Source organism: Balaenoptera borealis, assembly GCF_965194805.1.
Source record: "Balaenoptera borealis genome assembly, chromosome: 12".
Classification (NCBI taxonomy): domain Eukaryota; kingdom Metazoa; phylum Chordata; class Mammalia; order Artiodactyla; family Balaenopteridae; genus Balaenoptera; species Balaenoptera borealis.
In genome coordinates, this window is record NC_138869.1 from 99,478,639 (window position 1) to 99,494,008 (window position 15,370).

The 15,370-nt window shown below is 42.0% G+C and overlaps 1 protein-coding gene across 6 annotated transcripts in view; it reads right to left on the bottom strand.

The window, feature by feature from the left end:
- Nucleotides 1-15,370, bottom strand: part of PHACTR1 (phosphatase and actin regulator 1) — a 541,936-nt gene that overhangs the window by 100,763 nt on the left and 425,803 nt on the right. For 5 of the 6 annotated variants that reach the window (XM_082344498.1, XM_082344497.1, XM_082344501.1 and 2 more), the window contains one exon: nucleotides 5,722-5,802. The exons of the other annotated variant lie outside the window; for it this stretch is intronic. In XM_082344498.1, the coding sequence (XP_082200624.1) occupies nucleotides 5,722-5,802 (81 nt within the window). The remainder of the gene's footprint in view (nucleotides 1-5,721; nucleotides 5,803-15,370) is intronic. 6 annotated transcript variants of the gene reach the window in all.

Here is a 15,370-nt window from a genome sequence, read left to right on the forward strand (position 1 = left end):
CGCTCTGGATTTTGCCAACACAGGTGTACAGACCAAGTCGTGTGTACATGCAGATAGCCTCAGGCTGGCATTTGTTGTTTTTCAATAAACATACTGAGCATTGACTATGTCCCAATAGGACATAGTGCTACTGTAGGCAGTCAGATGCCACAACATCCGTGAACAAACCAGACAGAGATCCTGCCCTGCCTGGTGGAGCTCACATTTCAGTGAGGAGAGACCGATGAGAAAAAGGCTAATACTACACATATGTAATTTACAGATTGCAGGTGATAAGAGATAGAAGGAAAAAAAGAGAGAAAGAAAGAAAGAACACAGTAGAGCAGGGTCAAGGGATTACAGACCTATGGAAGGAGGTGACAATTTAAAATCTGGATGGAGGTCCCAGGGAAGCTTCATTGAGAAGGCAGAATCTGAGCAAAGACTTGGAAAAGGAGTGAACCACGTGGGTGGATATCTGGGGGAAGAGGGTTCCAGGAAGAGAGTGGAGCCAATGGCAATGTCAGGGGCTGGAAAGCAGGGTTAGCAAGATGCCACAGAGAGGACGTTATGAGAAAGTACCGCCAGGGAGTTGAAGCAAACTTAGGGATTGGAGGGCAGATCATGGAGGGCTTCGTAGGCTGTCGGAGGAGCTTGAAACTTCTCTGAGTGAAGTGGGGAGCCACTGTAGGCTCTGAACAGGGGGTGTTGTGCTCTGATTTACAGAGAACTGAGAGAGAGGCAAGTGCAATACAGAGGCTTTAATTTAAAAGAAACATACTGAGTCAATTTAAGGAACTTAAGGGCTCACGAATTAGGTTACAGGTTGTTCAGAAGTAGTAGTAGGACCAATGCTCCTGTTTCAGCCACCCAATCACTGCATTTAGGTCTCTGTGCAAATATCACCTCCTCCAGAGGTCCTCCATGATTGCATTTATATAAAATCATGGCTCCCCCTCTGAATTTATCTCCTTACCCTGCTGCTTTGTTTATCTTCATAGTGCTCATCACTCCTTGGCAATATATCATAGGCTTATTTAATTATTTCCTATCTCCTTTAGTAGAATGTAAACTCTGAGAAGGTGAGAATCTTGATTTTTTGGTTATCACTGTAGCTCGACACCTAGAGCACCTGGCTCAGAGGGGGGATTCAGTACCAATTTGTTGAATGAATGAATAAATGTTCCAGGAGTCTAGGAGAACCCTTAAGTTCTAACTCAAAAAAACAGACTACGGAACTGGGGACTATATAGTTAAAAATAAGCTGTCTACAAAATTATAGACCATTTTCCATCAGTAGTTGGTTTCACATTTTTACTCTTTAGAGTGATGACGGTTCACTGTAATGTTTCATTGTGTTTTTCACGAAATTGCTATATCCATATTGTGGAAAATATGGAAAATGGGAGAAAAAGAATTTAAAATTTTATGTTCCTCTACATCGTGATTAACAATTTAAAGTCTTCTTTGTAGTTTTTTAAAGTTTGCTGCATTTTTACATGGCCTTGATGTATCCAGAAATCAAACGATTTTCTCTGATCTTTAAAGTTTTATCTAAACTTTCTTCTGAACTTTATTTTTTTCTATAAATTGATTTACTTATTTATTTATTTTTATTTTTGGCTGCATTGGGTTTTCGTTGCTGCGCCCGGGCTTTCTCTAGTTGCGGCGAGCGGGGGCTACTCTTCGTTGCGGTGCAAGGGTTTCTCATTGTGGTGGCTTCTCTTGTTGAGGAGCACGGGCTCTAGGTGTGCGGCCTTCAGTAGTTGCGGCGCATGGGCTTAGTTGCTCCACGACATGTGGGATCTTCCCCGACCAGGGCTCGAACCCGTGGTCCTCTGCATTGGCAGGTGGATTCTTAACCACTGTGCCACCAGGGAAGTCCTCTTCTGAACTTTAAATGCATGTGATTGTATATGGAAACCAATAAAAAAAATACAAGCCATCCAGTAACTTAAGCTCTTTACATCTACATGCCATTAAATGAAGGATTCCTGAACTAGTTTCTAGAGATATTGAGAAAATTTCCCCTCTTCAATCCAAGCTCTCATTTTGCCTGATTTAAATTTATTGACTAGTTTGGGATTTTAACCTGCTAAGAAAAACATAAAGAATTTCGAGGAGAACTGTCAGAATAATAAAACCTCATTTGTTCTGAGTCCGCCATGCCCAGTTACAAATCTCATATCCCTACAGTTTATCTTAATACTTTCTACAAACGAGTATGGCATTATTAAGCAAAATCAATAACAAAAAGAGTTGGAAGAGAAAAGCTCACCTACTAAAGATAAACTGCTTCCCACCACCTTAGCAATATCATATACAAAACAGTATAACTGCAGCATGAACAGGGGCCGGCCCTCGTGGATGGGCTGACACAGTAATTGCAAATTAGGGACCGTACATCTCTGGTGGAAACTGTTTTGCTGCCAGGTGACCAGACTCATGGGTGCAAAATGAGGAATGACCAGCCAGGCAATGTGGAAGGACTGCTGAAAATCTATGAAATTTATCTTTGAAACAAACAACTTGGAAAACAATGAAAGGTTCTTTGCCTCTTGCTGTTCACTCAGGATGTGGCAATGAAAGTTTGTTTTACTCACTAGAATCCCAGACACAGCAAGTTGAATGATGCTGTAGAAAGGGGAAGGATGAATGACAGGAAAACAACATGTTTAGAGACTAAAGAGGAGACAGGGTGGAGGGGTGAGAAGGTAATTAAATCAGATACCAAGGGGCTAGGTTCTCCGCCACCCACATTGGTAAGGCCATTGTGAGGGGGGTTGAAGATCCTTGCACTTAAGATAAAAGGGAACAATGACGTCCCTTCCTAACTCGTGGGCCTGAACTAGGCTAAAGCATACAAAGGGTTTTAAAAAATATAAAGGATGATGATGATACTACTACTAATAATGGGGTGTTAACAATTTCTTGAGAACTTATGGGATGATAGCCAATATTTTACTCTACATGTTGTTATGGATGGAATTGTGTCACCCCCTCTCCCTCCTGCCCAAATTTATATGTGAAGCCCAAACCCCCAGTGTGACTGTATTTGGAGATGGGTCTTTACGGAAGTAATGAGGTTAAATGAGGTCCTAAGGGTGGGCCCTGATCCCACAGGACTGCTTTTCTTATGAAAAGAGGAAGAGACACCAGAAGTGTGCACGCACAGAGGGAAGGCCATGTGAGGACACAGCAAGATGGCAGGTATCTGCAAGTCGAAGAAGAGGTCTCACCAGAAACCAATCCTGCTGGCACCTGAATCTTGGACTTCTAGCCTCCAAAACTGTGAGCAAATACATTTCTGTTGTTTAAGTCACTCAGTCTGTGGTATTTTGTTATGGTAGCCCTGGCAAACTAATACAGATATGTTATCTCATTACAATATTATCCACACTGTCAAATACAGAAATAGAAGCACAGAGAAGTTATGCAACTTTACTAAAGGTGCACAGCCACTCAGTAGTGAAACTGGAATTGAATCCAAGCAATGATTACAGGGCTCACGTTCTGAACAGCTGATGTAACAGAATACAAGGTGATGTGATTAATATCCGCAGTGATACAAAATGGATGCTTTTATCAGAAAAACCCACAGCAAATACAAACTTCTATATCTACTATGTGCAATTTTAGTTTCCCTCTACTCCCATTCCCATCATACAAACAATAAGCATTTTTTGAGCCAATCTATCTCAGCCACTTTCTGAGGGGGTCTGGCATCAAGCCTTATGAAGTCCATGTTCTCCTGGAGTTAACGTGCTAGTGAGGAAAGCCAGCCAACAACAGAACAGAAAAAAGCAGACAGCGATAAGTGCAAAGACAAAAATAAAACCAGAAGTTGTGGTGACAGGTGGCAGCTAGCCTGGTCCTTTCCTCTGCAGCCGGCTGCTGAGAGCATGCTGTGAGTCGACCACAAACAGGACACAGCTCCTAATCTTGGGGCAACTCCTAATGGGGGCTGGCAGGCCCCAGCCTCAATGTCCCCTGTTTCTTCCTCTATAAAATGGGCTTTTGCTCTAACAGTCTATGGTTTCTTTGATTAAGTCAGGAAGTTACTCCGGCAATATTTACCCTAACTCAGTTATTAGGTATAATGGAAATAATAAATACTATAATAAAATGTATCCTCTCCTTTAAAGGATTCCTGAAGTTTTCCTGTGAGAGACATAAAATTTACAGGAAGAAAGGAGGGAGGGGGAGAGATCATTTAACTGGATCTGAACAGGCTTTAGCTAGGACAGTAATCTTTATTTAAACTCTTGGATGCTGACCATGTAATACCATACCTGCGGCCAGACACTTCCTGTCTTCACCGGGGAGGGAATATAGAGAAAGGAGTTTGAGATGAAACATGGAAACTTAAGGTCAATATAAGGGATGGTTTGGGGGGCCTGTACCAAAATAAGACATTGGAGAAAAGTGACAAAATGATGCATTCTTTTTCTCTGGAGAACTTAATCAACCAAAGAAACTGTATCTTGGTATGTCTCGCCCAGAAGTAGAAGGATGATGTGACTCGTCATAGGGATGCCTTGGGGCCAGGAGGCTCTGCTAATGAACAAAGGCGGTTTGAAATAGTACAGCTTCACACCCTACCTGCTGCATCCCCTGCCACTAGGGCGAGAGCGGTGCCACCTCCTACTTGCAGCGTTTCAGGGTGGCCATGTGTGCTAAGAAAACATACTTCAAAAGTGCCATCAGGAAGCTCCACGGCAGGAATGAATGGGGTGAACTGTACCACCAGAGGAATAAGGACCAGCTCACTGAAGACAGTGGAATCAGACAGAAGCACCCAAGTTAGAAACGCAACCTGCCTTTCTGTATCAGAACACAAACTAGGCGTGTAGAAGACCTACAAAAACATGGAAAACTGACTGCACTGCCAGAATTACAGGATCACTTTGATGATCAGGGTGCATCTTTAAAGTGGAACACGTGATTTAATAATTATCTGGCCCAACAAATAACACTGGCCTCAAATAATAAGATCTGGAACAGACAATGATTACTGATGACCGTAACAAGACTGGAATAACAGTTCATCATTTCTCTTAAAGCCTTAAATGAAGGATGGTGAGAGGAAGGGGAGGGGGGTGAAGAATAGTTAATATACTGGGTAAACCACTGCATACCTTCGTATTTAAAGGCAGTAGTTCAATCAGCAAAAGACACAGGATAATTTCACCAGCAAACACTTTTGGACACGTTCACAGCGCATTTGTAATCACTGGAAATATTATCATTTGAAATATGTGTACATTTATATAAAATTATATGTAATTTTCTCCACTTTGATTTCTCCTGTTGTTGGGAGATGGACTGCCCCAAAAACTCTGTTAGAGAAATTCTAGATTCTTGTGGATTTTTAACATTTGTCCTGGGAAGCCCTAGTGCGTGAAAGAGCCTGAGCAATTCAATTCACCCCAGCTGTGTGTGTTCAGACACCAACAGGCTCCCAACAGTATTGACACCATTCCTCAGGCCACATCATTTGTCTCAGCATCCTATGGTTGGATTCCAGTGCCGAGAAAAAGGGAGCTTTCGTTCCCTCTATAATAGCAATCACTTCAGCGCTGTCTGCTACATTCTCTGATCTCTCCAGAAGTGTCTGGAGTTTTAAAGGTTCAAACTCTGATAAAGTGATACAGAAAACTGAATCCAACTCCAAGAAATATGCACACAGATTCCATGCACGGCTTTTTTTCTGGCTCGTGGAGACTGGAGTGGTCCCCTTACCTTTATCATAGATTTCCTTCAAGACCCCTCGTTTTATTAGCTCCTCTCTGCTTTGCCTCATCGATATTTTCCTTTCCAGGGCTGCGAGCAAAACACAGAGAAGCAGGGGTGAGTAGGTAACAAAGACGTTTCTAAAAAGCATCATATTTTAAGATGTATTGAAATGTAATATAGGGGAAAGCTTCCGTAAGTTATACTTTACTAATGTAAGCTAATGATACCAGTTAATACGTTTTGATACTATGATCAGCATTTTAATCCAATTATTTCATTTAATCGTCAAGACAATCAAATTACCTATGAGGTAGGCGTTTTTAATCTCATTTTATTTAACCGCGATATATGGTTGAGGAAACTGTACCATAGAGCAGTTCAACAACCTATCAGAGTCATACTGAGAAGAGCATCCAGGATTCAAAGCCAGAAAACACTACCTCTGCCCTCGGCTTAACCTCTGCATCATGCAGCATCTTCCTGAGTGTGGCCTTTCCACATAGGTGGGATTTCCTTTTTAATTACCTAGTTCATACAGATCACGTCTCATTGAGGATTTTGTTGCTTCCCAACTATTTTAAAAGTCATTTGAAAATATCTCCTAAAAAGCTCCCTGGATTGGTACCCAGGTTCCCGAGGAGAGCCTGGGGGGTGGTGGGAGACCTCCATGTGACACCCACCCACTGGTCTCCTCTCTTGGCTCCAAACAAGGAACGGACTGTTCAGTTCCCAGACACACTTCCACTTGACCAGCCATTCACCTGAGCCAACCGTTCAGGCAGGTGGGAGCTGCAGGGGGGAAGAGGGAGCGCTTCCTCTCGGATCAGTGGGTATGATGGAGGGCAAGTCAAGTGGAAACAGAGCCCCAGAGTGGGGAAGTGAGGGCAGCACGAAAGGGCAGGCCTGTGTCCCCAGGTAGGGAAGGGGAAACCAGCAGAACCCGTAGAGGAAAGAAAGCTATTCCAGCAGCTGACATTTCAGTAAACACGGAATGGAGGAGGCCAGAGGTGACGGCAATCACTTTTGTCAACTTGAGATTCTTTATATCCTTTGGATACACAATTATTCAGGGGGGAAAAAATACCAGTTATAAAATAAAGAAACAATTTTATGCAGACAAATTTAGATGCAGATTAAACACAAACAAACACACACACACACACACACACACACACACACCTCTCAATAGAAGTTAATGCAAAGAATATGAGTAAGAACTAGAGAGAAAGCAAGGAAACAAGAATTGTGATTGCAACTATGTTACCCACTAGCTGTGTGACCTTAATCAAGTCACTTTGCCAGTCTGGGAGACACTGATGCCTCCACCCCAGCCACCACGATTTCCCCACAGACGTGAGGGCAGGAAGGCTATACGGAAGGGCACGGGTTAGAGGCGGGTGGGAGAATCAGTGGAGTGGTGTTCGTTTGGGGAGGTGAAGGAGTTTTATGTCCCAACCCAAAGAGCAAGATATGGTGGGAAGAGGGCAGACGGGGTTTTCGTGCAGAAGAGGGATGCCCGGGGAAGGGGAAGAGAGGTGCGTGCAGTTCGGTTAGAAAGTTCTGCCTGATTTGAAAAAAGATTTGCTCAGCAGCCCAGTGGGAAAGACTGAACAGGCAAGATGAAGCGGGGGTTTTTAAGTAAAAAGTTTGTTAGCAATCTTTTGGGTGAATAAACAGGTGCTTTGCCATCCCGTACTGAACCATGTAAATGAACAGATTTCTCTTCAACAAAATGAGGTTTCCCAGGGGCTTTTCAAAACCGTGGAGTAAAGTGGATGAACCTGACCCATGGCACTAAGGGAAGGCTCTACAGAGAGCCGGACAGAGCCCTAGACGCAGAGGTCCGAGATCTCAAGTATCAGCAGAATATTGACACTGCCAGGCCAACCATTTAGGCATCCGGACCTCAGCTGTCTCTCCGCACTCATTCAGCAACTGAGGACCAGCTGCCTGGAGTGCAAAGCTACTCTGTCAGGGGCTGGAGATGATGGTGACCAAAGGGACAGCCCCTCCCTCACAGGGATTACAGACTAATGTGTGATTCAGTCATCAAATGATGATATCGCCTAATGTGTGACTGCAAATTGAGATGGGCCTCATAAAAGAAGACAGGGTTCCTTGGGGCTTCCCTGGTGGTGCAGTGGTTAAGAATCCACCTGCCAATGCAGGGCACACGGGTTCGAGCCCTGGTCCGGGAAGATCCCACATGCCGCGGAGCAACTAAGCCCGTGTGCCACAACTACTGAGCCTGTGCTCTACAGCCCACAAGCCACAACTACTGAGCCCGTGCGCCACAACTACTGAAGCCTGCACACCCAGAGCGCGTGCTCCGCAACAAAGAGAAGCCACCGCAGTGAGAAGCCCACGCACCGCAAGGAAGAGTAGCCTCCACTCACCGCAACTAGAGAAAGCCCGCGTGCAGCAACGAAGACTTAACGCAGCCAAAAATAAAATAAATAAAATAATTAAAAAAAAAAAAAGAAGAAGAAGACATGGTTCCATCAGAGCGTATGATAAATAACCTCCTCCACTGAGGAGTTAGAAAAAGCTTTTCTGAGGAAGAAACCCCAGAGCTGAGTTTGAAAGATAAATATACCTTATCTTAGCCCAGGGCAGTTGGGTAGGAGCTGACGGAAACACTCCAGATACAGCAAGCTTGGCAACGGCTCCTGACGGAGGAATCAGGGTGCCACAGACAAGCAGAAAGCAATCTGGTGTGACTGTACCACCAGCACCAGGTGTAGAATGATGGTTTAAGATGCGGCCAAAGGGGCAGGGGGCCTGGGCCATGCAAAGGCCTTATTGACCATGTTATTCTAAGGGAAATGGGAAGAAGTGATCAGATTTAAGTATCTGAAAGACCAACGCCCATTTTAGCGTGGAGGATGGATTGGAGGGAGGCCAGTTATCAGGTGATTACATAAGTCTGGGCAGAAGATGATGGCAGCTACCCTAAGATGCTGAAGACGGACACAGAGACAAGGGATACACTCAAGACATGTGAAGGTGGCAATGTTGCCACGACCTGAAGGTAAGGATTGGGCATGGGGTGTGAAGGGGAGAGAGGGGTCAAGAAGGACTCCTTGGTTCTTGACTTGAGTAACTAAATGGGCAGTGGTGTCAATTACTAAGGCAGGGGACACAGAAGGAGAATCAGGCATGGAGGGAGGATGGTGAGCTCAATGTCAGCACCCAGGAGGAGATATCAGGTATGTGCTCAGGAAAGGTAGTGGGATACGTCATGAAACAGGGATAATGAGCCTATCCTATACATGCCAGTGTTTCTCGGACTTTTCCATGTGAACACTCCTAATGGCAAAGGAGTAATGCCAGGGGCTCCAAGGGTGTGACTGAAGTTGCCTGTCCCAAGCACCATTTCTTTAATGTATTGAGTTTTTCCTTAAGAACGAAGGTGGAGCTCACATAATATATCCGCTCTGATTTAAATAAGAAAGTACCCCCCTCCACCCTCTCCCACATGCACACCAATTTCCACCTTTAACTGACATTCTGGGAAGAGATGGCTTATTTATGCTTTGGCTTTGTCCATTTCCTAGTGCAGAACCCTGTGCCCAGAGAGAATACACTGATCATTGTGAGAAGGGTGAATGTCATGTCATTTAATCTTCACCACAGTCCTGTGAAGTGTTATTATTCCCATTATACAGATGTGGCACCTGAGGCCCAGCAAAATTAACTTGCTCAGAGTCACAGAGCAGTAAGTAGAAGAGCAGAAAGAGATTTTAAAGCCTGTGGGGTTTTTTTTTTTGCCTCCACAATACCACTTTATTATGGAGATTGTTATTATGTATATAGGCTCTAAATATAATCTAATGTATAACGCTTTAAAAATGGAAGGCAAGAATAAACAAGGTCCTACTGCACAGGATACTATATTCAGTATCCCGTGATAAACCATAATGGAGAAGAATATGAAAAAGAATATATATATGTATAACTGAATCACTTTGCTGTACAGCAGAAATTAACACACTGTAAATCAACTATACTTCAAGGGAATAAGTTTTTAAAACTAGAAGACAATTTTATTACTAGTTTATTTGGGGCTGAGCATCACAGTAAAATAACATAATTACACTTTGGTTCAGGAGCTTCTTCTTTCTAAGGCACTCTTCACTATCTCTCTTAACAAGGTATAGGCGATGCCTCTCTGCTAATCTTATTTTCAGCAGTTCCTCCCAAGTTCGAGCTAAGTTTAACTGGGGTCAAAGACAAGCTCACCCACTGCCCCAGGGAGTGAAATAAAATGGGTTCTCCGTGCAGGAGGACAACTCAGATCACCTGACCTGGTCTACTACTAAGCCATAAACCCCAGGGGGAAGAGGATTCCATGTGGCGAGAAAGAAAATATAACGGTTTCCTTTTCACCAACCAAGGCTAGGTCCAATCCTCCCTCTCCAACAATTTTGGCTTTGGGTAAAACAAAGACAAAAAAAGAAGAGAAGAGATTATGAAAAGTTAAGGAAGTCAGAAGATGAGGAGCAATGCATCGGGGAAGAGAAGGTATAACGTGTACTGCATCTGTCCAAAGGATAGGAAGAATAAATCAGGTAAGTGAGTACCGCGGTGTGATAGGGAGCTGATTAACTGGGGAATGTTGGTCCCTGGGAGATGGGAAATGGAAGTTAACAGAACAACATCATTTAGCTCTTAAAAGGAAAATAAAACTGAAAAGCTACTTTGTTAAACTTGTGGCAAAAAGCACACAAGTAGGTAACACTTTTATATAAAAAAATAAAGTCAGTAAGGACTTAATTTAAAATAAGAAAATCTACTATATAAGGATCACTCCAATATTATTCAGTTATTAAAGCACAGGGCAATATAAAATCTGAGTGACCACACATGGGAATGTGCTGGTGTAAACTTTTTGGTTATGAAACTGGAATGCAGTGATGGTTGCACAACTCTTCAATTTTACTAAAATCCTTGAGCTGTACTCGTCCAAAGAGTTAATTTTATGTTGTGTAAATTGTACCTCAATCAAGCTGTTATGAAAAAAAAAATAGTGACCACCAGGGCAAAAACATGAGTTAAAAACAAAAATAGTAAATCTAAGCAGACGATTAAATTAAACTTTAGGCCACAGTCAGCAAGAGGACAACAGTAAAATACAAAGATTAGATATATAGCATATAAAAGTAACTTTCTAAAAACAATTATTTTAACCTCTAACAGAATAGAAACAAAATAGAAAAAGCAGGAAGCTGGTTTCCCCCCAAAATGAAAATACAGCTCAGAGCACAACAATGCAACTCCTTGGATCTTTAGAAAAGAACCAAGCCTCCAGGCGGTAGTAGGTGCAGAACACTTGTAATAGGCTTTTGAGATGGGCCTGTGGTGACTGAAACATCAAAACCATAAACCAGCAAACGTGCCAGGGCTACTGCAGGGACACCCGGTCTAAAATTCTACGCCAGCATATGAGACAGCCTGAAGAGGAAAAGGGGAAAAATGACTGACTGGCTTTTAGAGACAAACAAAGAATTAGTTGAGTAGGTCCAAACACATTTTAAAAAGCTTCACATACCCCTCTTTCTTGCCTGAAATGAGTGCAAGAAGTACTTCTCAATTACTGTACCAAAAATGGCCCCCCAAAATTATATTAAAAGGTTGGCATGTCCAAGGTAGGCTCTCGAAGCTTGTCATTAAACAAAATATTCATATAAAAACCATGCAGAAAACCTTGAAAGGCCTTTTTTATTTTTTTAACATCTTTATTGGGGTATAATTGCTTTACAATGGTGTGTTTCTGCTTTATAACAAAGTGAATCAGCTATACATATACATATATCCCCATATTTCCTCCCTCTTGTGCCTCCCTCCCACCTTCCCTATCCCACCCCTCTAGGTGGTCACAAAGCACGGAGCTAATCTCTCTGTGCTATGCGGCTGCTGGCATAGGTATTCTTGCATTCTATCACCATCTATTGACCGTGCCTTTTTATTTTTCGTACTTCTGATATGTTGACGTCTTGGAGCCATGCTGATCCTAGAGACAGACAGCCCCTCCCAGGGCGAACAGCTTCCTACAGATAGTAAGTGACTTGCCTATGAGCCTGCCTTTCATATATCGTTCTTGCACTACAGGCCAAGGTTCTCCTGCCCTCCTCACCCCAGGGCCAGGTACCAGACAACTAGAGACAGCCCTTATGCCCCAGAGCCACTGAAATGATTCACACTAGCCAGGCACACCTGTTAACCCTGTCCTGCCCATTCCTTCCTGTGGAAACCACAATAAAGGCTCTTGCCCATATTCTCCTCCCTTTCTGCTTCCTGAACAACCCTGGTGCTTCTCCACGTGGCCCTCCATGGCCTGGCATGACCCCTTTCTCTTCGGGATCTGTGAATATAATAGACTCTCTTTTCAATGGCAATTGTCTCTCGATCTGTGGGCTTCACCATACCTGAATAATAATAAAGCCTACATTTTAAAGCACACCTATTCTTGCACTGGTTTGTAAACAAAGGGAAAAACTAATGAGGGTTTTGGTTTTCACAGCTTTATGTTCCATTCTATTGCTCTGAAGTCTGTTTACATTTGAGCAAGCGCTTTATTAACAAAGTCTGGCGAAGGACCGATTCTCAGCAGTAAATTCCACCAAAGCACAGAGACTAACTCTGGTAATGGAGTGACAGCAGTTCTAATCACTATTGTAAACCTCTTTTGAGCCACCACTGCAGTATACGCCATATTTACTAAAAGCCAGTTCCCCATCACCTCCCCCTAATTATTTTTTTTTCAGTCTCCCTATCCACATGGGTATGTGCTAAGCCAAGGAATCCTATGCTTCTTTAACATCAATGAATTTAAAACAGGCATCTTGGATGGGCTTGTTCTGCTTAGTGAATGCCTGCGATGGATGATTTTGTTAAAAATAACTAGGACATTTTCTTTTTATTTTTTTCATGTGCTCACATACACGTGTTCTTTTATTTTTTTATTTATAAAAATACATGAAACATTGTCACTGTAAATAATTCAAGAAACAGAAAACAAACTCCTTTTTCATTGTCCCTCCTTCCACAGACCCAACTCATCAAATCTCACTACTGCGCTTCTTTGATATTTTCATTCTCTCTTTTCTTTCCTCCCTCTCTCTCTCTCTCCCTCTTTCCCACACACTCCCACACTATATAAATACAGTTTTTAAAACCACAAATGGGATCATTCTGCTCATATTGTTCTACAACTCTTTTTTCTCCTCTCATTTATAAATATGTTTTAGAGATCTTCCCATCAGCACATACAGAAGCACCTCATTCTTTTTGAGTACCACATACCATTACATGGGATATAAGTGCCAGAACTTATTTCACCATCTGCAGCTGAAGAAAATTTAAGTTGCTTCGCATTTTTGGCCTACAAATATTGCTACTGTGAATATGCCTGTTCAGGCACCCATGTGAACAGGTAAAAGAATTTTTCTAAAATATATCGCTAGACTTACTGGGCAGGGTATTTTCGCTGTGCTCCCCGTACTGATGGAAGAAAGAAACTCTTATATTTCATAAAATGAGGAAATGGGGAAAAAAAGCAATATTGATGCTTTTTCAGTCATCTGGTTCTCAGAGTACCAGAGGAGGGAGTTGTTCATATTTTTCTCTAGGATAACCTGTCTCTGTTGAATTCTCTGCTCAACTGCCTTTAAATTACATTCTGTATGGGATAGAAGTTTGAAGGGGGGAAAACAATTGAGAAATGATGAAATCTGCAGTAGCTTACTGCAGAGTCTTATGCTTTCTGTGGTTAGAATAATCAACTTGCAAGTAAAATCTGTAGCTTTAAAATTTGACAACTCCAGTGAAAGTGAATTTATGCTAGAGATCTACAAGTAACAAATGGAATGAGCCTCCAGAACCTGGAACCTACCTCTACTTCCCAGCTGACATCATAAATAAGGACAATTATTAATATGATGCAACTACATCCTAGAAGGACCCAACATGAAACAACCAACCCACATTTACACTATCTCCAGAGAAAATGCATCCATTTTCCTTAAGATGAAGAGACTCTCTTTCAAAATTAAATGTATACATACAATATATAAAAGAGGGGAAAGGAGAGCTAGGATTTGGAGGAAGGGATAAATCCAGAGGTCTTCCATTTCAAAAGATCAGATGACAAATGCCAGTTGATCTTCTATTTCATAAGGAAATTAAGGAGAAAAGCAACAAGGTTGTCAATCTAAATGCTGTGTTGAAGAAAGAAGTAGAAAAGAATGCAATTTTAAACGTCTAGTTTCAGACAGAATGGTATGATAAACACATTCAAGAAGAAGTCCTGTTAATCTAGAAGCAATTTGTACGAGCACCGACTTTTACCAACTCAGATGATGTTGAGGGGTCCTATGAATATCTAAACATTTTGCTAAATGTAAAATCACGAGGCAAGAAGGTTTTTGATTACTTGATTATCCAAAGAAAGCTTATTGAATTACTAATTCAAAATGAAAAATCGCTTTTAATATATTTGGCAATTAAGGCCAAGTGATCCTCAAAATCAGAAAGACTGAACAAGGTCCAACTGTATAGCACAGAGAACTATATTCAATATCCTGTGATAAACCATAATGGAAAAGAATATATAAAAGAATATATATATATATATATATATATATATATATAAAACAGAATCACTTTGCTGTACAGCAGAAATTAACACAACATTGAAATCAACTATACTTTAATAAAAATTTTTTTAAAAAACAGAGAGACTGACCAGTTTAGACTCTTTTCCCCGCTAAAAATCTAAACCATGTGGAAATTTCATCTAAAAGATTGAATCTAAGGTGTAAGTGTCCTCATCACATAATAAGCATAGATCCTGATTCACATTGTTACAATGTGAACTCCAGTGATGGTCCAAGTGGATGGGGTGCATGAATAAGGTTCCTCATCTCTAACATGGTAACCTACCCAATGTACTTGTGCAACGCTGAGTAGCGAGCTTACATACACTCTTCCCGGCCCATGAGGTAGGAGATGAGATTGTTTATTTACTGTTGTTTGTGATTACATCCAAGTCATCTAGATCAGCACTTTCCACAGTCTGTTCTGCAGAATAGTAACCCCCAGAGATGCTCTGAGGAAAGGGTTTGAGGACAATAATTTTGGGAAATGCCATGTACCACTGGAGAATCACAGTGTTCATTAGCAGGAGAGGACCTAAAGAAACCAGTTTAACTCAGTTTAACCCAGTGTTTCTCCCAAATTCATTTGACAGTATGACCCTTTCATGGAGTACCATGGGTCTTTCATTCTGGAAAAATCTTCTGCGAAACAATGATCTAAATTCCAGGTTGCAGGAAGCAAATGTGGTTGTTCTGTTGTAAAAAGACACCAGGGAGGTCAGCTTTTCTAACTCAGCAGGGACACAGAGGGGCCAAGATCTTTCATAAAGAGCTTTCTGGTCAATGCTTGAATCAAACACAACAGAAAACCTAAAGTCCTGGAATATTAAATGAGCAAGGCATGACTGAAAGATCCAGAAAGATCCTAATGGAGCAAAGTGACCAGCCATCCATCTACCAGTCCTCCTGTGGTCCTGGTGGAGACTTCAGTTGGTAGACATCTGCATTCCAGTGACCTCCCCAGATGGTCAGTCCCCCATCCATTCTCCAGATAAGTA